The sequence below is a fragment of the Papio anubis genome, chromosome 3 (assembly GCF_008728515.1).
Source record: "Papio anubis isolate 15944 chromosome 3, Panubis1.0, whole genome shotgun sequence".
NCBI classification, from domain to species: domain Eukaryota; kingdom Metazoa; phylum Chordata; class Mammalia; order Primates; family Cercopithecidae; genus Papio; species Papio anubis.
Genome location: NC_044978.1, coordinates 129,555,773 through 129,579,756, shown reverse-complemented (window position 1 = coordinate 129,579,756; position 23,984 = coordinate 129,555,773). Strand labels below are relative to the sequence as shown.

The following is a 23,984-nucleotide window of genomic DNA, read 5'->3' as shown; positions in this document are numbered from 1 at the left end:
AGGGTCACCTCTTGCCTTATGCAGCCTTTCCCAAGCCCTCTAGCAGTCCTCATTCACTCCTTGCTACTAATTGTACCCATGTATTCATAGCATTCAGCATTTTCAGGGTAGCCTGTTATGATTATAATTTTACTTTCCCTCAACAGATGAGCAGTTTTTCATAATAAGGATAATGATGGAGTTTGATTTGACTCTTTTTATTGAGTAAAACAACTCAGTGAAAATTTATTATAATAAATTGAGAACTTAAACCAAGGACAAGGAGGATATAAATTTCAAGGGTTTTTTACTCTCATTTTAGAAGTGCCTTCTATAATGGTTGAACTAGTTTACAATCCCACCAACAGTGTAAAAGTGTTCCTATTTCTCCACATCCTCTCCAGCACCTGTTGTCTCCTGACTTTTAATGATCGCCATTCTAACTGGTGTGAGATGGTATCTCATTGTGGTTTGATTTGTATTTCTCTGATGGCCAGTGATGATGAGCATTTTTTCTCATGTGTCTGTTGGCTGTAAGAATTTCTTTGAGAAATGTCTGGTTCATATCCTTTGCCCAATTTGTTGATGGGGTTGTTTGTTTTTTTTCTGTAAATTTGTTTGAGTTCTTGTAGGTTCTGGATATTAGCCCTTGTCTGATGAGTAGATTGCAAAATTTTCTCCCATTCTGTAGGCTGCCTGTTCACTCCTGGATGGTAGTTTCTTTTGCTGTGCAGAAGTTCTTTAGTTTAATGAGATCCCATTTGTCAATTTTGGCTTCTTACGCTTGCTTTTGGTGTTTTAGACATGAAGTCTTTGCCCATGCCTATGTCCTGAATGGTACTACCTAGGTTTTCCTAGGGTTTTTATGGTATTAGGTCTGGCCATTTAAGTTCTCTAACTATCTTGGAATTCAATAAGTGGAAAACAGTATGGCGACCTCAAGGATTCAGAACTAGATGTACCATATGACCCAGCCATCCCATTACTGGGTATATACCCAAAGGATTATAAATCATGCTGCTATAAAGACACATGCACACGAGTTTATTGTATACCATTCACACATAAAAGACTTGGAATCAACCCAAATGTCCATCAGTGACAGATTGGATTAAGAAAATGTGGGCACATATACACCATGGAATACCATGCAGCCATAAAACGATGAGTTTGTGTCCTTTGTAGGGACATGGATGCAGCTGGAAACCATCATTCTTAGCAAACTATCACAAGAACAGAAAACCAAACACCGCAGACAAGTTCTCACTCATAGGTGGAACTGAACAATGAGATCATCACTTGACTCGGAAGGGGAACATCACACAATCGAGCCTATCATGGGGAGCAGGGACGGGGGAGGGATTGCATTGGGAGTTATACCTGATGTAAACGACGAGTTGATGGGTGCTGATGAGTTGATGGGTGCAGCACAGCAACATGGCACAAGTATACATATGTAACAAACCTGCACGTTATCCACATGTACCCTAGAACTTAAAGTATAATAATAATAATAAATTAAATTTTTTTAAAAGTGCCTTCTAAGAAAGTAAAAAAAAAAAAAAACAAAAAGCAAGTTAAGTTTATTGAATCTTTCCAGCTGGTTAGGAATGTTTAAAAGGATGAATTTTTGAAACTTTACTCATGATATTTTCTCCATATTATTGAAATAGCCCTCATCAAAATACATGAAGGCCAAGGGCATTCTTATGTTGGAAGCATTGAAGTGAAAAGAAAAAAACAAGAAATACCTCTGACTAAAAGCAAAGGTAAAGAAAAGTTGAGGACTAATGAGAAGGCAAGGATGAAGCAGAAGAAGCACTGCATCTAGGAGCAAGAAAGTGACTCCTAGTTCTTCATCTGTCACTCATTAATAACGTCCTTTTGGCTGTTACACACAGATATACACACAACCACATACATGCAATCATAAACACACAACTACAGAATGACAGGTTTTAAGACAAATTTTTTTCCTCTTTCAACATTTTTCAAGGTGCTCAATTATTCTCCATTTAGATGTTCTGATTCTTTTAAATATATTCTACAATATATCACTGCAGGGCTTATTTAATGTGGCTTAAACTTTGTTGTTTTAAATAGTATGATTTTGATAGATGGAGTTGAAAACAGTCAATATTACTCACAGTACCTTAGTCCTGGCCCTGCTGCTGCATGGCCCTAGATACATTCCATTGACTCATTAACTCATTCAAAAATATGCTATTAACAGTTACCATGTGCCAGGCATCTACCCTCACTTGGTCTATTTTAAGGGAAGAAATTAGCCCATTCATAGAACAACATAGAATGTTTGCATATTACAAAGTTCCCTCTGATATAGAAATTGTCAGTTCTTAATCTGAATTTGTATGCATGTGTTTAAACATCAGGGCAAAACATTAAAAAGCTCAATGTTAAAATTATCAGTGCTTGAATTGTATGGAAGTTAGTTAAAAAAGATAATTCAAAGTTATTTATCCCAAGGCTGGGCGCAGTGACTCAGGCCTGTAATCCTAGCACTTTCAAGACCAGCATGGCCAACATGGTGAAACCCCTGTCTCTACTAAAAATACAAAAAAATTAGCTGAGTATGGTGGCACACTCATGTAGTCCCAGCTAGTTGGGGGCCTGAGACAGGAGAATCACTTGAACTCGGGAGGCGGAGGTTGCAGTGAGCTGAGATCGCACCACCGCACTCCAGCCTGGGCTACAGAGTGAGACTCTGTCTCAAAATAAATAAATAAATAAATAAAATAAAGTTATTTATGTTACATTTTAACTTCTTTATTAATCACAAATCTTTAACAAATAATATATAGAATGAAAAATTTAAAAACATTTTTTAGGGGGGATGGTGATGGTCTATGTTTGGTTTGTAAAAGAATTAGTACTTTTTGGTCAATACAAGTCTATTTTGTTAATTTTATTTACAGTAAGTCTACAAATACTAGTAATACTAGTAACATGCGAATATAAAAATATTATTTATCTTGGAAATACTATGAATTAATGTAATTTTCATTTTGAGTAGATTTTCATTTGAATTAATCTGGAGTTTTTACATTTTAAAAGTTATATTTCCAATTTTTTAATCTATCTAACTAGTCATGATAGAGTGGATCCAAGCCTGTGGTCCGTGTTTCTCAAATTTGAGAATGTGCAAATGTCAGAGAATGTGCACATGAACTCTAGTTTGAGGAATTCTGCCCTAAATTATTCAAAAAGGATATTATCATATTGCCTGGGATATGGCCCTCTATGTATTTTCTCACAGACGGTATTCACTGTGCTCCTCCATAACGAAGTCCCCACATTGGACCCCTTAAATTCTGTCTTTTCACATTAACCTGATTCCTTTCTCTGAGTTTGGTAAAAGTAATTTTATATTCAAGGTAATACCTTAATCTGATTATTAGATAATTATAAAACAAGGTGCAATTAGAAAAGAACCATGGAGGGTAAGATAGGAGACAGAAGACTCCATCAATTTGCTTCTGATCTTTGAATGATTATATGATCTTGATTACATCACTTCATATCTCTAAGTCACAGTTTCCTCCTCTGTAAAAATAGTCCCTATATTCCCCACCGGGTTGCAATAACAAATGAAATAACAGATACGGAAAGTACTATAACTGTCATGAAACCAATATGGGACCCTCTAAATTTACTTATAATGTCTTGGGCTAAAGCCATATGAACTCAGACTTACTTGAGACAAATTATTACACTACTGTTTGTTTAACTTTGGGTAATCTGCATTACACATAAACCTTGGTGTTCATGCATAAATAGGGTTAATAATACCTACCGCATAGGATTATTTTAAATATTTCATAAGATAATATATGTAAACTTTTAGCCTGATGTCCAGCTCTGGTAAATGCCTAAAAAGTAGTAGCAATTTCAAAAAACTGACCAAGGTTTGCAGCATGTATTTTTATTGCTATTTTTAGGGAATTCAATTAGAGGAATAAGAACATCATGAAATTATAATGCCTTAGGAATTTAAAATACTAAAGCAGAGACCTGGTTCAAAATGCTAATTAAGTTCCTTAACTTTAACACAAGAGGAAATAGCCTCAAGAACATACTGTTAGGGTTGTTTATATAAATGAATCTAAAATGGTTCTTCTCTCATGTATGTATCCTATAGATGTAGATGAAAAACACACAGAAGTGATGCCTTAGTTTGCATATCCTCTCATCAACTGATAAGCCATGATCAATCTGAGAAAACTGTTGCAACTACAGAAATGCAGGTGAAGATGATTCTTCTCTCTCATTGCAGTCTTGAGACTTTTGGTTGAGAAAATAAGTAAATAAGCAAATAAAGAACCACTAAGGAACTACAGAGCAACAGAGAGACTATTCACAGAGGAATGGGTATATTATGTATGCTGGTTGAATGTATCAATGTCATTTGGTTCAGCACCACATCCATATTTAATGTAAGTTAAAGTATGCAGGGAAGCCTCTGAGAATTGACACTGAAAATGTCTCAGAAATTACTGAAAGTTGTGCCTACAGTTCTTCCTTCAAACCTGTGCTTTCCATTTACTCCTGAGAAAAAGAAAGATGTTTTGGCTACAATATATCTTTTAGCAGATGTCTATTAAAATTTTCTCATGAACTAAGTTTGCCAGAGGAACTGAGACATTCTCCTCTGGTAAAAACGGAAATTAATATTAGACAAGTATAATTTGCCTCTTGGCCTGAATTAGCAAATTTATTAGCTCCAACTCAAAGCAAACAATGGGTAAAAGGGTGAAAGATGACAATGAACTGAAGGAGACCGGGGGACTTTGGGTGGTCTCAGTCCCAATCAGTTTCCAGCAAATCCCTCTATTTCTTGGCTTTCTTAGGCCCTTAATGCTTTACATTTTCTCCTACTCACCAAGGGCTTGGTTTCATCTTCATCTTTGAAATAGTAGAGCTGATCCCCCTTGAGCACAAACCAGCGAGTATGCCAAGTCTTGACAAAGCCTCCTTGCTTCCTCAGCCACCCACACTTGATGGCATTCTGCCGCCCTTGGCCTTGTTGGGGGTTCTCCGTGGCGTCATTGTTCTCCTCCATTATCAAGCTTATGGACTTTCCTAGTTAGCAAAGAGAAAGAAAGGAAAATAATGAGGTGCTCTGTTATATTCAACTCCCTTTTAAACCACTCTTCTCCAGGAAAAAAAAAGAAAAGAAAGAAAGAAAGAAAAAGAAAGAGAGGGAGAGGAGAGAAGAAAGAAAAGAAAGAGAGGGAGAGGAGAGAAAGAAAAGAAAAGAAAGAGAGAGAAAGAGAGAAGGAAAGAGAGAAAGAAAGAGGGAGAGAAAGAGAGAGAGAGCAAGAGAAGTGAAGGGAAGGAAAAGGGAAGAGGAAGGGAGTGGGAAAAGGGGTGAAAAATGTTCCTCAACTCATTGGTCAAATTTCTAGACAAACCACAGACCTGGCAACAATATGCCCAGAGGAAACATGCAGAGAGCTTGTTTTGCCGTCCTGCCTTCTTAAATGAATTCAGCAGCTGAGTGGTGCTCTTTATCCCTAAGTAGAACTGAAAAATGAGAAAGTTCTAGAGGTAATGTGTGAAGAAAGAATTTCTAAAAATAACCTAAGAAGAACTGAAAAATGAGAAAGTTCTAGAGGTAATGTGTGAAGAAGGAATTTCTAAAAACAAACTAAAACATAACTCTCAAGATTATGGCCTCTGTGTCTGTTGGGCACAGGCTAGGGCAGGCTCCTGCAGGCTTAGGTTTACCTGGGCAAGAGCTAGCCTGACGTGTGTCCCCATTTCAAGAGACTATTTAGAAAACCTTAATGGAAGACATTTGTCTTACATAGGGGAACATATCTCAAGATGTTTCTACCCTCTGTTTCCCAGATTATTCCCTCAACAATTTCTTTGGCTGGTCAGGGATTCGTACAGCTGAAAAACTTTAAGAGGAAACCAAAAACAAAACAAAACAAAACAAAAAAAACGAAGTACCTGCTTTTGCTAGTTTTTCCTATAGTTTTTTCCTTTCCCGTACAGCCATTCTGAAGCTTCAGGAGGGTGTGGTGTCTTCCAGTATGTGACATGATGAGGAATATTTTAAGATTATGTGTGAAGTAGTATAAGGCCATACTACCTACACATAAGCAAGAAAATGAGTTCTTCATTGGAAAAATATTAACCAACAGTTGAGATGCTAAAACTGCCCCAGTAAAAACAGAGAAGGTTGACATTCTAGGGGAGCCAGGCACAAGTGGTTAAAAGAGATTTTCCTGTCCTGAAAGCTTCCTCCAAATTCTTGCTAATGTTTATTTCTAAACATTTATTCAGGAATTGGGAAGCCCTCTCTATCTCTTGTGTCTCTGATGAGGTTATAAAGATATTGATTATCTGATAAAGCACAAATTATTCCTGTCCAGGCATATAAACAAAGTCCCTGTTTTATCATTTCTGATTGATTCTGGAAGACAAGCTGTCTTTCTGTCTGGTCTTTATATTCACCGCTAATTTTTTAATCAATTTGCATGTATACAATTCTACTTATAAATTCCATGAAGTTTCTATTGTCAGTCCTTGGTCATTTATGTTTCTTCCTTGAAGTCTCAGGGTCAAATCTTCCATTATTGTGATTCAAGTTCTCTCAATTTAGTCCTGCCATTCCTGTTGCAGGGATGAAGCAGAACCTTTTTTCTAATGACTTATTTTAATAACTTCAACCATCTTTGCAGAAGATTTGCCTCTTTCATTGGCATATATTTCAATCTATCACTATGCTTACCTTAATCTTCACCTCTTAAACTACTTTTAAACTTCAAGGAAGTCACTTGACTATTATCTGTCTCATTCAATATGCACTTTTTTCCTTTCTTAAAAAACAGGCCCCTGTCTCTACAATACATCTGGACACCTCCTTTGCCCTATGGGGCATTCCATGACCATAACCACTTATTGGAGAAAACATTCTCCCCTCAGGTGTGTGCCCGTGTGTGTGCAGACTGGACCATACCTGATGCTTCCAATTTGCTATGCCCGCAGGGCAGGAATTTTCATCTCCTTTCCTTCACAGTACCTGACCTACTATGATGAGCCAAGAACTCCATTATAAATGAACAATTAATGCTGTAATTTAGATAGTAAGTATGCTTAGTTAGACCACCCTAAATAATCTTTTTCATCTCCTGGTATTTAAACTGTTTACACAACTTGCTGTTTCATCACTGCCTACTTATTCTTTGACCAAACACCTTAACTTATAAAGTTAAATGGGACCTTAAAACAAACATTCCAACACACACACACACAGGCACCCCACAAACATGCACACACAAATCTAGAATTCATTGCACAACAAATTATTTAGGGCCCTTATGTATTTTTTTCTTTCCTCTCAAATTCATGCTTTCTATTAAGTTTGAAAAATTCCCTCTAACATGCTTCAAGGTTATTAGCAACCTACCATTGATAACATAAAAAATACAAGTAGCTAATTTCCCTTTTGTGTACATTAATGCCTTAGTGAGAAATGTGTGTACACTAGAACATGGTTTCTGATTCCTTTTGCATATATTGTTTATAAGTCTGACCGAAGTCAATGACTATATTGCCCACTGAACTGACTATAATGCCTATACTTTTATGATTTCAGAATGCATCAGAAAGTGCTTTACTAATGCTAATTGAAGACTAATTATAACAATTCATTAAAACAGAAATGAAAACAGACTTATACTCCTAAGGGAAAAAAATGCCACAACTATTGTTGGATGAGGAAAATTAAGTTTTACTAAAATAATCACAATTTTTATAGAGGTCTTAATATTTCTGGAAAAATAAAATGATTAAAATTCTACACTTCATCTTTAAAATGAGGATGCTGGACTGGATTATTTCCAACTATGGTCTCTTCTAGCACTCTGAAATCTATCATCTCTGTAATTCCGTAAGTGTAGGGACATCAGATATCCTTACTACTCAGTAGAATGTCTGGCATGCAGTGAAGCTCAATCAATGTTTGATGAAGTAATCAATTTTGCAATAGGTTTCATGCTAAGTGTCTGAAAGTGAACATGATCCCCCTCTGAAACGTGATCTTCCCCCAAACCTGACCTTAGTAAATGACACCATGGTACACCCAGTTTCAAAGATAAGTATATAGAAAACTAATCATTTGACTCCTGACTCTTCCTCACCCCGGATATCAAATCAATCAGTAAATTCAGAATGCCTCTAAAAATAGTTCAAATCCATCCTTTTGGCTTCATCTCTATTGCCACCTTATGGTGCAGTCCACTATTATCTTTTGAGGAGATGATTCTAATAGCCTTCCGAGGAGTCTCACTGCTTCCATTTTTAGCCATAAACGCAAACACACAGGTACATGCTCACACATATTTCATTCTCCAAAACGCAGCCAAAGTGAGCTTTTAAAAATTCAAATCAGATAAGGACTCTCAACATTTGAAAATGCTGTTGGCTTCCCACTGTACTTATTTCAAAATCCAGAGTCTTACCATGGCCAATAAGGCTCTGAATCATCTGGCACCTGTTTACCTCTCTAACCTAATCTCATGTCACCTTCTCCCCATCCCTCCCCATACCAGACACATACATACTTAACCACTCTTATCTCCTTTCAGTTCTGGAAACACCCAAGCTCCTTTATGCCTTGCTGCTTTCTGCCTACAAAACTGTCTTGAGCTGTTTTCATGCTCAACTCCTTTTTATCTAAGTTTTGGCTTAAAATCTGCCTCTTCCAAAAAACCTTCACTAATCACCCTGTGAATTAGGTCACCTCTTTTTATTCTCTGTCACTGAACTGTGTCCTTTGTCTCCCTGATACTTCTCTAAATTGCTGTTTATTTAGTTCTTTATTGTCTATCGCCCCACCAGGAGATCATATGCTTCATGACGTCAAGGACATGGCTTTCCTTACTAAGCATACCCAATGCCTTTAATAGTGCTTACCTGGTACTCAATAAATCTGTTGAATCTACAGATGGAGCTCTGCAATAATCACAACAGAATCTCTACAAAGAATATTCTAGAAGGTTCTTTTTCATTGCATTTAATGCCTTAAAGAAAACTGTGTACGTTAAGAACTTGACTTTTTCCTTTTACATAGGAGACTTCAATTAGCATGAAATTTGTTCTTAAACACAATGTCAAAATCATTACACTTGAAAGAACCTGAAACTGTCCTTATGAAAAAAATATTCAGAATTTATACCTTTTAGTTTTGGCAAGAAATACGCATAACCAATTGTGGTTTAACACTAAGTACAGTTTATTCACTCAAATTCTCAGAGAATGATTTCACTGAATCTCTGCTGGGAAAATACTTTCACTGAAGTCAGGCCATGGTAGCTGGGTGGTATGTGAGATTACAAAATAGAACTATCGCCTTGGTTAGAAAACCAACATAATGATGAACAAAGTAATCATCTAAATAAACAGTTATTCCAAGCTAAAACAAAAACAGAACTGAGAAATTAACCTGTGTCTGTATCAATCTTAAGATAAAAACCTTAATGATGGCTACTGTACCATGCCATAGCTAGACAGTTCTCAGCATTTGATGGGCTTGTAGCTTTTGAATTGTTTTCCAGAGGAGGAAACTGGTTTCTACATCTGTTTGTATGATTTTCTTTTGCAACCAGATGGGCCAAGAACACAACAGTATAACATGGTGCAATCAGAGATGAAACTCATGCTCCTAACAAACTCTTCTAAGAATCAAACAGAATACACATAGATATATAGCTGTGTGACTTCAACAAAGAATATATAAGCATGCATATAAACAAGGATGTAAATAAAGAGGATGCCGTGTATCACAGAGTTGCAATGTATTTGAAATTACAATACCTTACTATACATGTTCAGCAAACATGAGAGAATGAGATAGTAGGAGAGAGCTAGAGAAAAGGAAAAAGGGAGAGAGAACAACTTAAAAAACACAGGCAATTCCACCACAATGCATCCACTCAATGAATGCATGCTCCCATGGCAAGGGTGAAGGGGAACAAATACATCTCCATGCTTTCAATCAATATCAGTTTCCTTGGCATCTGGTGGGGTATTTCACTGTATAAATGTGTTCTCAGAATTTGAGTGCACATGATTTCATACCTCATGTCCCCTCAATCAGTCAAAGAAACAGTGATCTGTCCTATTGCTGGGGGAAGAAAACAAAACAAAACTGGCAATGTCGGTAAAATATTACAACCTATGAGAGATTTGTGGGACTTTGAGAAGAAATTTTGATCACACTCAATTGTCACCATTTGCACTGACTTTAGAACATAAATCATTTTTAAGATGTGATTCCACGGTATGCAGTATATAACTACAGAGAGCCAATATTTACCTAAATTCTACTTTTTCTTATTTTAAACAAAATATTTTATAGGTATTGCCAATAGGCTGGTTTGTCAAGTGGCAGGACATTGTATTGAGCTATATGTCTACATACTAGATACACCTTTTCTATGTATAATTGTTCATACTACAAAAACTTACAAAAGGAATTAGATGGTATGTGCATGTGTTTACAGGCATACATGAAAGTGCACATATGTGTATGGGTGTGTGTATGTATGGGTGTATGGTGAGTGTGGGTATATATATATACTATGTATGTTCTGTTTGGAGCAGGAGTCCCCAAACCCCTGGGCTGCAGACCAGTACCAGTCCATGGCCAGTAAGGAATTGGGCCACACAGGAGGTGAGCTGTAGGCAAGCGAGCATTACTGCCTGAGCCTCATCTCCTGTCAGATCAGCAGTGGCATTAGATTCTCATAGGAGCTCAAACCCTATTGTGAGCTGCCCAGCAGGGGATCTAGGTTGTGCGCTCCTTATGAGAATCTAACTAATGTCTAATAATCTGAAGTGGAACAGTTTCATCCCCAAACCATCTCCCCTTCGCCCCATGAAACTGGTCCCTGGTGTTAAAAAGGTTGTGGATCACTGCTCCAGAGGACAAAATATTTAAAGACAAAATATTTATTGATATTCTTTTCTCATTTTTTAAACACTCAGTGCCATGGCTCTGGAAGCCATGTAAGCATATGCCTGCAGATCTGACATTCTTTGATGAAGCAAAGTACATAAAAGAGTGTTGCCATCCAGTGTTCAATAAAAAACCTGATTGTGCTATTATTAAAGTCAACCAGTGAAGTGATAGATTTATTTTTATTATTTCTCAGAACATTTCCTCAATAACTGTAGCTGTGTACCTGATTTAGAAGCTGGAACTCTTTTAGTATCCTAAATATTTAAATAATTTCAGGATAAAATGATGTAGCAAGCATATTTTTCATGTAAGTCAGTCACCCCTTACTTGATTTAACGTGTTCAGCTCTCTACTTTGGCTCAGCTGTGAATGTTGAATGTGAAAGTTGAATCCTACCAAATGTCTCCTTTGTCCATTTTCCAATTCCATCTAGATTTTCCCCAGATGCAATAAATGTCATCTCTCCTAACCCTCACTACCTATAGCAGAAGTTAGTGCCCCACAGAGAATCCTCTTTCTTGTTGTTATGGACTGAATGTTTTGTGCCCTCCTAATTCGTATGTCGAAGTCCCAACACTCAGTGTGATGGTATTTGGATATAGGGCCCTTGGGAGGTAATTAGGATTTGATGAGGTCATGACGATGGGGTGCTGATCCAATGGGATTAGTGCCCTTATAAGAAGAGACACCAGAGAATTTGTGGTCTCTTTCTCTGCACCCACACAAAGAAGAGCTCATGTGAGCACACAGCAGTATGGTGGTCACCTACAAGCCAAGAAAAGAGGCTTCAAAACAAAACCCACCTTACAAGCACATTGATCTTAGACTTCCCTGCCTCCAGAACTGTTAGAAATAAACTTCTCTTGTTTAAGCCACTCAGACTATGGTATCTTCCTATGGAAGCCTGAGAAGAATAAGATACCTGCCATTGTACCCACTCCACCACAGGGTCTGCATGTTGGCTGGTCACCAGAAACCTTAGCCAATGACTAACTAGAAAGGGAGTAACAAAGGCAGTCTTCTTGCCTCATAGGGAACTAACTTTGTGTTTCAGTCTGTGCTCCAGAGCTTCTGCATGAGATTAGGTCAAAGCCAGTTTATACTGAACTTGATTCCCCTGCCCCATCCTGCTTCCCTCACTTCCCTTCTCCTGAGAGCACTCCATAATAAATTACTTCAGCAGTAATTCTCACCTCAAGCTCTGCTCTAGGAAATCTGGCCTTAGACTCTTCCAAGCTGCAGATGCTTCAACTTTTGTCACCCTCACTTCTCTTCCTAACTTCACCCATGGTAACAATAATAGTTCAACATTGAACTTAGTGTCTTTCTTTCTTGCCAAATGTGGCAAAGCCTATTGTTGCCTTCAATTTCTGCCCACTTTCCTTGTCCCATCATGCCATTCCTGATACTCTGCATCTCAGGTCTGGGGAAGCCAAGAACACAATGAGGATGAATTTGTCAGTACCACCTCCTAGTTTATGGATGGTTGGCTGAAAGTAAGAGTGTGGTACAAGGATACTATTAGGGAGTACAAGTATAAAAGGGAGGAATGCAAGTGGAAGATGGAAGCACAGGTGGTGGTAGAGAGAAGGGGCAAGAGTCAAGGACGAACATTTTAATTTCCATCACAAAAGTTTAAATCTCCATGTTCTACCCTGTGTCAGACATAAAATTATATAGCTATGTGGCTCAACCTTGAATAAAATCTTGTTCATACACAGAGACAGACACACGCACACACACATACGCACACAAATTCACATAAAACTAAGTGTACTGAGAACAAGCAATACTTTTAGAACTCATTGAGTGCCTACTGTGTACAAGACACTGTGCAAATCCAGACCCATCATATCACTTTCCTTGATTACTATCATAGCCTTCTATTTAATCTAAACCCTGATTTCATTCCTAGCACACTGATATGATGGATTCTTTCCATAGCATTACCATTTTCTTTAGAAAGTGAATCAAGTCATGTTACCACCATTCTAAAACTATCTAATAATTAAACATTTCCACTCAGAGTTAAATCCAAATTATTTGTCACAACCTATACAGCCCCAAACAATCCCTGCCTACCTTTCCTTGAATGCTTCCTTCACATCTTTGAATGGCTAATTTATCACCATTCAATTCTCAGTTCAAACGTTGCCTTATTATAGATGCCCCCCTCGGCCTCCCTTACTAGAAGCATCCCTCATCCCTCACCACATTCTATCATATTTCCTTATTTTACTTTTTCCACAGCACACAAGAATTCCTTTTGTATTCAGTTTTTCTTGTCATTTCTCTGTCTCCCCTTTGGCACAAGAGCACCTTGAGGATGGAGGCCTTTTAACTAGTGTATTGAGCAGAGGTAGCAGAGAGTGGCCATTAAATACACAGTTCTGTGTCAAATGCATGAACACCTCCTAAGACATAAAACTACCAAAAAGCATAAAACTACAAAATGGTTTAAAAATATACCAGATAGCTAAAGATTCATACAAGAGCAAGGATACAGAGAAGGACATATAGAAGGTTTTGCAAACATGTGCATTTACCAAAAAGTGCATAACGGAAAAATATTTAAATAATTAGATCTTAGTGACTTACAGTAAGGAGGAAAAAAGTAACTGCTAACTAAAGAAAACAGATGAGTTTTCTCAGTTCACTTTCTGTCCCCTCACTCTGCACCATACCATCTTTTTCTTGAAGAATAAATCAAAATGTGGTGCCTACAAGGGAATCAGTCCTCCAGGTCCAAAATAACAAAGGATGTTATAGAGATTGTTTTAGCACTGATATAAATTCCAGTAGCCTAAATATGTTTATGGGAAGCAATTGAATTTCGTAAAGTAGCTGGAAGGGCTTAGCACTTTCACATGTGGTTTTCCCACTGCCTGGACATCATGGTTAACTTCTATTTATCCTTCAGGTATTCCACAAAGGCTTCCCTGGTGCCTCCCCCACTCCACTCTGAAAGTTCCCCTTGCATGATACCATCCTGGACATGACCCTTATCACATATAGACCATGTTTTTATTACTTCTCAGTGTTCTACACCACAATAGACTCCCTGGAACCCACCAGATGAACCAGAATATAGTGAATGCTCAAATAATTGTTAAATAAATGGCAAACTGATGAATAAATGAATGAATGCTTCAATCCATCTTTGTGTTTCAGTCAGTCTTCGGGGTTTATATTAAAATTGACACCAAAACCCTCAAAAATTCCTAGTACTGTACAAAAAAATCATAAAACATTTGCCATTACTAGACACAAATGCAAGGACATCATGCCAAATTCTCTCATTTAAACCTAACCCAAATTTAGTGGCTTAAAGCTAAACTGAACACCAAAAACAATTGAGTCAAGTGGATTGCCATTTGTCTCACTGGATGCTACTCTTAATCATGATTTGAGTTAAAAACAAAGAAAAATTTCTTCTTGAAAATGAAAAGTATAAGCATGAAAAGAACAACGGAAATTAAATGAAGCAAACCAGCCACGAATACAAAGTCAAAAATAGTCACCAGAAGGGCATACCTGTGGGAACTTATGCAGTTATTTTCCTGAAGAAACACTACAAAATCCTGTTGCTTGATTAAATTGTTCAGAACACCAAGAGAATAGACAATAGCAAAAAATGATGTGTATGTTGGGATTGATCAGGAACATCAATCTACATGTTATATTTTAAGCTTCAATGTTTCCTTATTAATTTGCTAAGAAATCAAAATGACTTACTGAAATGAACCATAAAAAAGGAACTTTCTCCTAAGAATTTAGTTTTTGTGGTCTATTTAATGCCTCATACATTGTAGAGAGAATCTTTTCCCTCTTAAGATGGTTTTAATTCAACTAGAGAAAAAATCAGATATATATTAATTTTAATATATGTATAATACTTTAATATATACTTAGAACTGCCCTTCACCATCACAGTGATATCTGAAGGACAAATAGAAAAGACAACCATTGGAATTCCCCATGGTGATAACCTGAGTAAAAACAGAAATCAAATCAAAAGATATACTTTACTATTGATGGGGATTAAGAAAGAACTGCTGCTTGTCAAGCCCAAGGCAGACATTATTAATTAATCACCTATATTCACCCCCAGATGCCATCTCAATCCAGCGCTCTAGGAAGTCACAACCAATTAATCATATATACGGAAAGGTAAGAAAGACTCTTTGTTAATTCAATTCTGTAAACAAACTAAGAACTGAAGATATCCCTCAAATATCAAATAGAAACTCCGGTGTTCCTGCAAAAGCAATGACATTTGAAACAGGAAACGATGAGAAATTCAACTTATTTTAATGGAAAGCTTGAAGATGGCAACTATCATTTCATCATATGGCCACAGAGAAACAAAGAAAACAAGCCTGAAGCAGGAAAGATGAAAAGGAGTTGGATGTCTCTTATTTTATATTTATTAATTGAATCTGTGACTAGATCCTTCAAAATAGTATCAGAAACATGACGTTATAAACATCTCAATGTTTAAGCTTTTGTGTGTACTCTACTCCCTCACCCATAGTTTATTAATATGATTTTGTTTTGAAAAACTGTCACAAAGAAAAAAAAACTGGGGAGGCCCAGAAGGGTTGTGAAGATGTTGGTCAAAATATACAAAATGACAATTAGACAGGAGGAAATGTTCAAGAGGTCTATTGTATAACATGACTATAACAATGTATTGTTTTCTTGAAAATTGCTAAGAGTAGATCTCAAGTGTTCTCATCACAAAAAATAAGGATGTGAGGTAATGTTTATGTTAATTTGTTCAATTTAGCCATTCCAGAATGTATGTGTATTTCCAAACATGATGTTGTACATGACCAATGTATATAATGTTTATTTGTCAATTAAAATTAACTCATTCATTAATTTTTAAAAGAGGTTTTCCACACCTAAATCTGAAAAGTAATGGGATTATAGTACCCAAGGTATGGGAGAGCAACGGCAGTCATGAAGGAGAGCTTTATGCACATAGCAGAGAGAACTGGGAGAGGAAAGCTATAGCCCGTGTGATACTGAGAAAGTCAGCTGGGTCCTTTCCTCATTATGGGGAAATAACCTCTGTGCCTATAATTTATAGACCCCTCCAGCACTTTCCCTGATGCCCATAATTTTTAAGCTAAGATGAAAGCTTTCCTGAAACACTACTTTTAATATCAGGTTCCTTTAGTGAGTCTGACCTAGGAGAATCAAATGTTGTCGATTGCATTATCATTTCAAGCCCCTCAGTGGGGCCAGCTTTTTATTCAACTACACTTCAAAGAAAATACTTTACAAGTGGGTAACTTTGATGGACATAGTCATTTGTCTTCAATGAACTCTCCAATTTTCTCCTTCAAATGAAAGCCCCAAGGTGCTTAATGATTTCCAATAAAGACCACTCATTTTTGTCAATTAATCCTGTGGGTGGAACATCGTCAGGCTTGCTCTAAAGCACAGCAAAATGACTAGGCTTTCTAAGTATATAAATCTTGTCCTAATCACTAAGCCACAGTTGCTCTCCCAGTGGTTTATTATATGGAGGTATGGACAATACGACTTTTTTTTTTATTAGAATCTGAGGAAGGTAGGGAAAAATTTTTGTCAAGTGAAAATAATAGCATCATTCACATTATGGTAGACTTTGATGTGTTAAACTGTGATCTTTGATGAAGTACTGCTATTCACATATAATTTGAACATATTTTAGCACTTCAAAATATCTGATTATTTCACACTTTAGTTTTAGATATGTTAAATAGAAATCTAACTTTACTGCACCTGAATACATTTAACCAGCAGTTTAGAGAAAGAGAAATAAATCTTCTACATAAAAAAAAAATTTTAATTAAGAAGTTTGGTGGCACATATCTTATTTGAAGTATCCAAAAGCCTGTCTCTGAGGACTCCCCTCTTCCTCATGCTATGTTGTTCTCGTTGGTGCCACCATCCCTTTGCTAAAGGGATGGACTTGAACTTAGTTACTCATAGAATCTGAGCTCCCTAGCAACAGTGACTGGCCCAGGAAATGGACATGTGACTCAGACAGTGCCAAATAGAGTCTTCCCTTAGGATAGGGAAGACACTGAAAGGATGAGCATCTGAGGTTGGCGGCATTCATCTTCCCTTTTAGCAAAGCCATTTGTAAAATGAAGCTATGCAGAGACAAGCTGATGTGAGAGAGGAATGGAGAGAGAACCCAAATAAATTTGTAACCTGAGGAAAGGGAGTGATTTGCTTAGAAAGAACAAAGAAAGTAATAACATAAAAAATTATAATGCAGACTTAATTAAAGATAAAAAATGTGTGCTCAACAAAAGACGTCACTAAGAAAATGTAGTCTTCTGCAACCAGAGGAATTGGGAGATCCACAGGGAAAATGCCAGGATACCTGGCAGCTAGGAAATGATTACAGAAATATTGCTACATGGAGGCCAAGATGGCTGACTAGCAGCAGCCAGTGGACACTGCTCTCACGGAGAGAATAAAGAGTGGTGGGTGGACACTAGCTCTTCAACCGCAACATCCCAGGTGAACACATTGGGATTCATCAGGGAAACAGCATGACTCACAGAAAACAGAGAAGAGTAAGACAGGAAAACTGCCCACTTGGAGTGGCACAGAGCCAGGGGAGTCACCACACTGGGGAAACAGTAAGTGAGAGTCCTCAGGGACCCACACTTCTGCCACTTCTGCTCAGGAGATCCTGGCAAACTCCCCTGCTGGGGTCTCCAGACCAACACAGAGAGCTACATGGGAGTCTGGGCACAGCCCCATTCAGGTACACATGGAGTCCTGGGAGCCTTGGATCCTCGGGCACCCTGGCACCAGTGGCTGCAGGTTCAGCAATGGGGAAGGCCAGTCTCCATCACATGCCTGCAGGAAAGGAACCAAATCCACAGAGCTGAGCAGTGATGGACTGCAAGCCTTGCCTCCACTGCATCTTGCAAGATAAGGCCCATTGGCCTGGGGTGCTGGTGAGGCCACTCCAGCCCCACCTGAGTTCTTGGGCAGGGAGCAGCTCTGCACTTCCCTGGGACAGAGCTCCCAGAGGGAGAGGTAGCCTGTCGTTTTTGCTTCTCTATAACCCACCCTCCTGCTGCTCTCAGGCTCCAGAGGGCGTGCAGTGATTGGGGATTCTCCCAGACCTCCAGCAGAGCTGCATTATGGAAAAGGAACAAGATTGTGTTCCATGTAGGTCTCTACCTCTGCTACTCCTCACTGGGCAGGGCCTCCAAACGTGGGACTTCAGTGACCCCCGCCTGGGCTCTCAGAATGGTAGCAGCTCTGCACTTTCCTGGGGATAGATCTCCTAGAGGGAGGCAGGGCACCATTTTTTCTGTCCTGTAGCCCTTGCTCATATTGCCCTCAGGCTCAGGAGGGAGTGTAGTTGTTGGGGACCTATGTAGATGCCCAGCACAGTGCAGCCACCTTACAGAAAAGCAGCCAGACTGTTTTCCACATGGGTCCCCACCTACCCTACCCTACCCTTCTAACTCGGCAGTGCCTGTTGACCTGGGCCCCCAATACGATTAACCTGCCTCCACCTGAACACTTTGGTCAGTGGTGGCTCTGCATTTCTCTGAGGAGGAAATCCTAGAGACAACCCACAGCATGTATGACATTGCATTGCAGTCGTACTGCCCTGACTCTCCTTGGCCTGGGGAAGGAACAAAGAGCCTGGTTGCTATGCTGAAACCGCCAGCAAGCTGCAGCCTTCATATGGAGAGGAGCCCAGTCTCTCTTTCCAGCAAGTTCCCACACCCCACTCTTCACCAGGCAGGGTCCTTGGCTCAAGACCACTGAACAGTTCCACCACCCCCAACTGAGCATTCCCATTGCTAATGGCTCTGTGCTTCCCTGGGGAGGTGATCCCAGAGGCAACCAACAGCCCCTCTGCACCTGATGCCCTCAGTCTGGGGAAGAAATAAAGAACCTGAGGGTTTCACTCATACTTCTAGCACACCACAGTTATTATACAGAGAGGAGCTCAGGCTCTCTTTTCTGTGAGTCCTCAATCTCCCACTCTTTACCAAGTGGGGCCCCAAGCTTGGGCCAGCAGTTGCAGTCACCCCCACCCACGAGCTGAACATTCCCAGTAGCAGTGGCTCTGTGTTTCTCTTGAGATGAAGCTCCCAGAGGAAACCAAAAGCCCCTCTGCCACTGCCACTGCAGTGGTACTGTCCTTAGTGCCCTCAGATTGGAAAAGAAGCAAAGACTCTGAGTGATTTAACCACACCTCCAGCAAGCCACTGCTGTCCTAAAAAGAAGAAGCCAGTCAATTTCCCCCATGAGCTGCCTGGCCTCTCTGCTCATCAACAGCCAGGACCCTCTGGTTTGAGTCCACAATGCAGCTACCCCACCCCAACTGGGAGTGGCTCTGCTTTTTTCTGAGATGGAGCCCTGAGAGACAAGTGAAAGGCCCTTTTCCACATGTCTCTACCCATGGCAAGGTCCCTTCCTCTGCTGCCTCTCAGCTACAAAGGAACATAAAGCCTGAGATCACCCCAGGGCTGCAGTGTGCAGCCAAGAAGTGCCAAGCCAAGAGCTACAGCCAAGACTTGAGTGGGAGAGGATCCTACTCTTAGAGCACTGAGAGGCACTGAGAGGGAGTATATTGCAGTCATGAGGAAATACAAAGGAGTGAAATGGCTAAGCAACAGCCTACCTACTGGCCATTATGCTTAAGCACCATCTACTCGATCACAACCCAAACTTCAACAACAAAAATACTTTGCTAATATATGCCACCTCCTGCCCACACTGTGAAACCAAGGACAAGAACTCAGCCACAAATAAAGTTCCTGAACAAAGCCTCAACCCTCTGAAAACATCCTGAAAAGAAGTCAACTGACTGAACTCAAAGTACAGCACATGGTGGGGTATAGCAGCTGCATTGAATCACCCCACACAGATGAGAAAGAACCAGCACAAGAACTCTGGCAACTCAAAAAGCCAGACTGTCTGCTTTCCTCAACAACTGCACTAGTTCCCCAGCAAGGATTTTTAACCAGAATGAAAAGGCTGAAATGACAGAAATACAAATCAGAATATGGATAGGAATGAAGAGCATCAAGATTCAGGAGAAAGTCAAAATCCAATCTCCAAGGATTACATTAAAATATGATACAGGAGCAGATAGACAAAATGGCCATTACAAGAAACAACCGGCCAGGTGTGGTGACTCACGCCTGTAATCCCAGCACTTTGGGAGGCCGAGGCAGGCAGATCACGAGGTCAGGAGATTGAGAATATATTGGCTAACACAGTAAAACCCCTGTCTCTACTAAAAATACAAAAAAAAAAAGAAAAAAATTAGCTGGGCATGGTGGTGGGCACCTGTAGTCCCAGCTACTTGGGAGGCTGAGGCACAAGAATGGCATTAACCCGGGAGGCAGAGGTTGCAGTGAGCCAAGATCATACCACTGCACTCCAAACACTCCAGCCTGGGTGACAGAGTGAGACTCTATCTAAAAAAAAAAAAAAAAAAGAAAGAAAGAAAGAAAGAACCAAATTGATCTGATAGAGCTGAAAAACACATTACAATAATTTCATAATGCAATCACAAGCATTAACAGCAGAATAAATCAAGCTGAGGAAAAATCTCAGAGCTGAAAGACTGGTTTTCTAAACTAACTTGAACAAAAATAAAAAATAAAGAATAAAAATGAATGAACAAAACCTCTGAGAAATACGGGATTATGTAAAGAGACCAAATCTATAATTCACTAGTGTCCTTGAAAGCTATGAGGAGATAGCAGACAATTTGGAAAACGTATTTTAAGATATTATCCATGAAAACTTCCCTAACCTCGCTAGAGATGCCAATGTTCAAAATCAGGAAATGCAGAGAATTTCTATGAGATATTACACCAGAAGACCATCCTCAAGATACAGAATCATCATAGTCTTCCAGGTCAAAACGAAAGAAAAAAAATGTTAAAAGCAGTTAGAGAGAAGGCATAGGTGACCGAAAAAGTCAAACCCATCAAACTAACAGCAAACCTTTCAGCAGAAACTCCACAAACCAGAATAGATTGAAGGCTTATATTCAGCATTTTTAAAGAAAAGAATTTGCAACCAATATTTTATATTTAGCCAAATAATCATTATAAGCAAAGGAGAAGACCAGCAAATGGTGATAGAATCCATTACACCTGGACATGCCTTACAAAAGGTTCTGTAAGGAGTGCTAAATATGGAAAAGAAAGAATGTTATGTGCCACTACAAAAACACACTTAAGTAAACTGACCATTGAGAATATAAGGTAACCACAAAAACAAGTCTGCATAATAACCATCTACCATCACCATGACAGGATCGAATCCAAATATCATTATTAATGTTGAATGTAAATAGGCTCAATGTCCGCAGTTAAAAGGCACAGAGTAGCAAGCTGGATAAAGAAGCAAGACCCAATGATATGCTGTCTTTAAGAGACTCATCTCACATGCAGTGACATCCATAGGCTCAAAGTAAAGGGATGGAGAAAAATCTACCAAGCAAATGAAAAACAGAAAAAAGCAATGGTTGCTATCCTAATTTTAGTAAAACAGACTTTAAACCAACAAAGATTTTTTAAAAAGACAAAGAAGGGACTGACATAATAGTAAAGTATTCAATTCAACAACACCTGACTATTCTAAATATATATACACTTGACACAGGAGCACCATGACTCATAGAGAAGGTTCTTAGAGACCTACAAAGAGAATAAGATTTCTACACAATAAGCATGGGAGACTTCAATACCCCACTGATGGTATTAGACAGATCACAGAGGCACAAAATTAACAAAAATATTCAGGACTTGAACTCAACACTTGACCAAATGGACCTTACAGAAATCTACAGAACTCTCCACTCAAAAACAACAGAATATACATTCTTCTCATCACAACATGGTACATACTCTACAATCAACCACATAATTGAACATAAAACAATCCTCAACAAATTCAAAAAAATTGAAATCATATCAACCATTCTCTCGGATCACAGCTCAATAAAAATATAAATCAATACTAAGAAAATCACTCAAAACCATATAATTACATGGAATTTCAACAACCTGCTCCTGAATGACCTTTGGTTAATCAATGAAATTAAGGCAAAAATCATGAAATTCCTTGACTCTAATGAGAACAAAGATACAACATGCCAGAATTTCTAGGAAATAGCTAAAGCAGTGTTAAAAGGAAAGTTTATAGTGCTAAATGCCCACATTGAAAAGTCTGAAAGATCTCAAATTAACAACCTGACATCATCACCTAGGGGAACTAGAGAAACAAGAGCAAACCAACCCAAAAGCTACCAGAAGACATGAAATAACCAAAATTGGAGCTGAACTTAAGGAAATCAAGACTGGAAAAAAACATACAAAAGATAAAGATCAATGAATCCATGAGTTTTTTAAATAATAAATAAGATAGACCATTAGCTAGCATAATAAAGAATAAAAGAAAGAAGGTTCAAATAAGCAAAATAAGAAATGACAAAGGCGACATGACCAATGCACCACAGAAATACAAAAAAAAAAAAAACCCTCAGAGACTACTATACAAAATTCTGTGCACACAAACTTAAAAACCTACAAGAAATGGATAAATTCCTGAAAACATACAACCTCCCAAGATTGAACTAGGAAGAAATTGAATCCCTGAACAGACCAATAATGAGTTCCAAAATTGAATCAGTAATAAAAAGGCTACAAATAAGAAAGACCCCAGGACCACAGCCAAATTCTACCAGATGTATAAAGAAGAGCTGTTACCATTCCTATTGAAACTATTCCAAAAAATTGAGGAGAAGGAACTCCTCTGCAACTCATTCTATGAGGCCAGCATCATTCTGATACCAAAACCTGGGAGATGTACAACAACAACAACAAAAAAGAAAATGTCAGGCTGATATCCTTGATGAACATAGATGCAAAATTCCTCAACAGAATACTAGCCAACTGAATCCAGCAGCACATTGAACAGCTAATCCACCATGATCAAGTAGGCTTTATCCCTGGGATGCAAGTTTGGTTCAATGTATGTAAATCAATAAATGTGATCCATCATGTAAACATAACTAAAAACAAAAACCACATGATTATCTCAATAGATTCAGAAAGGCTTTTGATAAAATTCAACATCCCTTCAGGTTAAAACCCTCAACAAACTAGGTATTGAACAAACATACTTTAAAATAATAAAGGCCATCTATGACAAACCCACAACAAACATCATACTGAATGGACAAAAGCTAGAAGCATTCCCCTTGAAAGCCAGCATAAGACAAGGATGTCCTCTTTCACCACTCCTATTCAACACAGTAATGGAAGTCTTGGTCAGAGAAATCAGGCAAGAGAAAGAAATAAAAGCATCTGGATAGTAAGAGAGGACATCAAACTATTGATGTTTGCAGATGATATGATTCTATTCCTAGAAAACCTCATTGTATCAGCCCCAAATTCCTTGATCTAATAAACGACTTCAGCAAAGTTTCAGGGCACAAAATTCAGTAGCATTCCTATACAACAACATTTAAGCTGAGAGCCAAATCAAGACTGCAATCCCATTTACAATAGCCACAAAAAGAATAAAATACCTAAAAATACAGCTAACCAGGGAGGTGAAATATCTCCATAACAAGAATTATAAAACACCACTCAAAGACATGAGAAATGACAGAAATAAGTGGAAAAACATTCCATGCTCAGGGATAAGAAGAATTAATATTGGTACCAATATTGACATATTGAAGAATCCCAGAATCAATATTGGAACCAATAATGGACATACTGCCAAAAGCAATTTACAGATTCAATGCTATTCCTATCAAACTACCAATGGCATTCGTCACAGAACTAGGAAAAAAAACTTTTAAAATTCAAGTTGAACCAAATAAGAGATTTAATAGCCAAGACAACCTTAAGCAAAAAGAACAAAGCTGGAGGCATTATGTTACCCAGCTTTACATTATACTCCAAGCCTACAGTAACCAAACAGCATGATATTGTTACAAAAA

General features: G+C 38.4%; 1 protein-coding gene across 5 annotated transcripts in view; it reads right to left on the bottom strand.

The window, feature by feature from the left end:
- The window catches only part of ARHGAP24 (Rho GTPase activating protein 24), a 527,106-nt gene that overhangs the window by 424,490 nt on the left and 78,632 nt on the right, over window positions 1-23,984 (bottom strand). For 2 of the 5 annotated variants that reach the window (XM_017959307.2, XM_031664078.1), the window contains exon 2: window positions 4,880-5,079. In XM_017959307.2, coding sequence (XP_017814796.1) covers window positions 4,880-5,059 — 180 coding nt within the window. In that variant the 5' untranslated portion in view covers window positions 5,060-5,079. Of the gene's footprint in view, window positions 1-4,879; window positions 5,080-5,418; window positions 5,524-5,955; window positions 10,820-23,984 lie in introns of those variants that run through there. The other 3 variants (XM_021939110.2, XM_031664079.1, XM_017959310.3) reach the window with 3 other exon arrangements.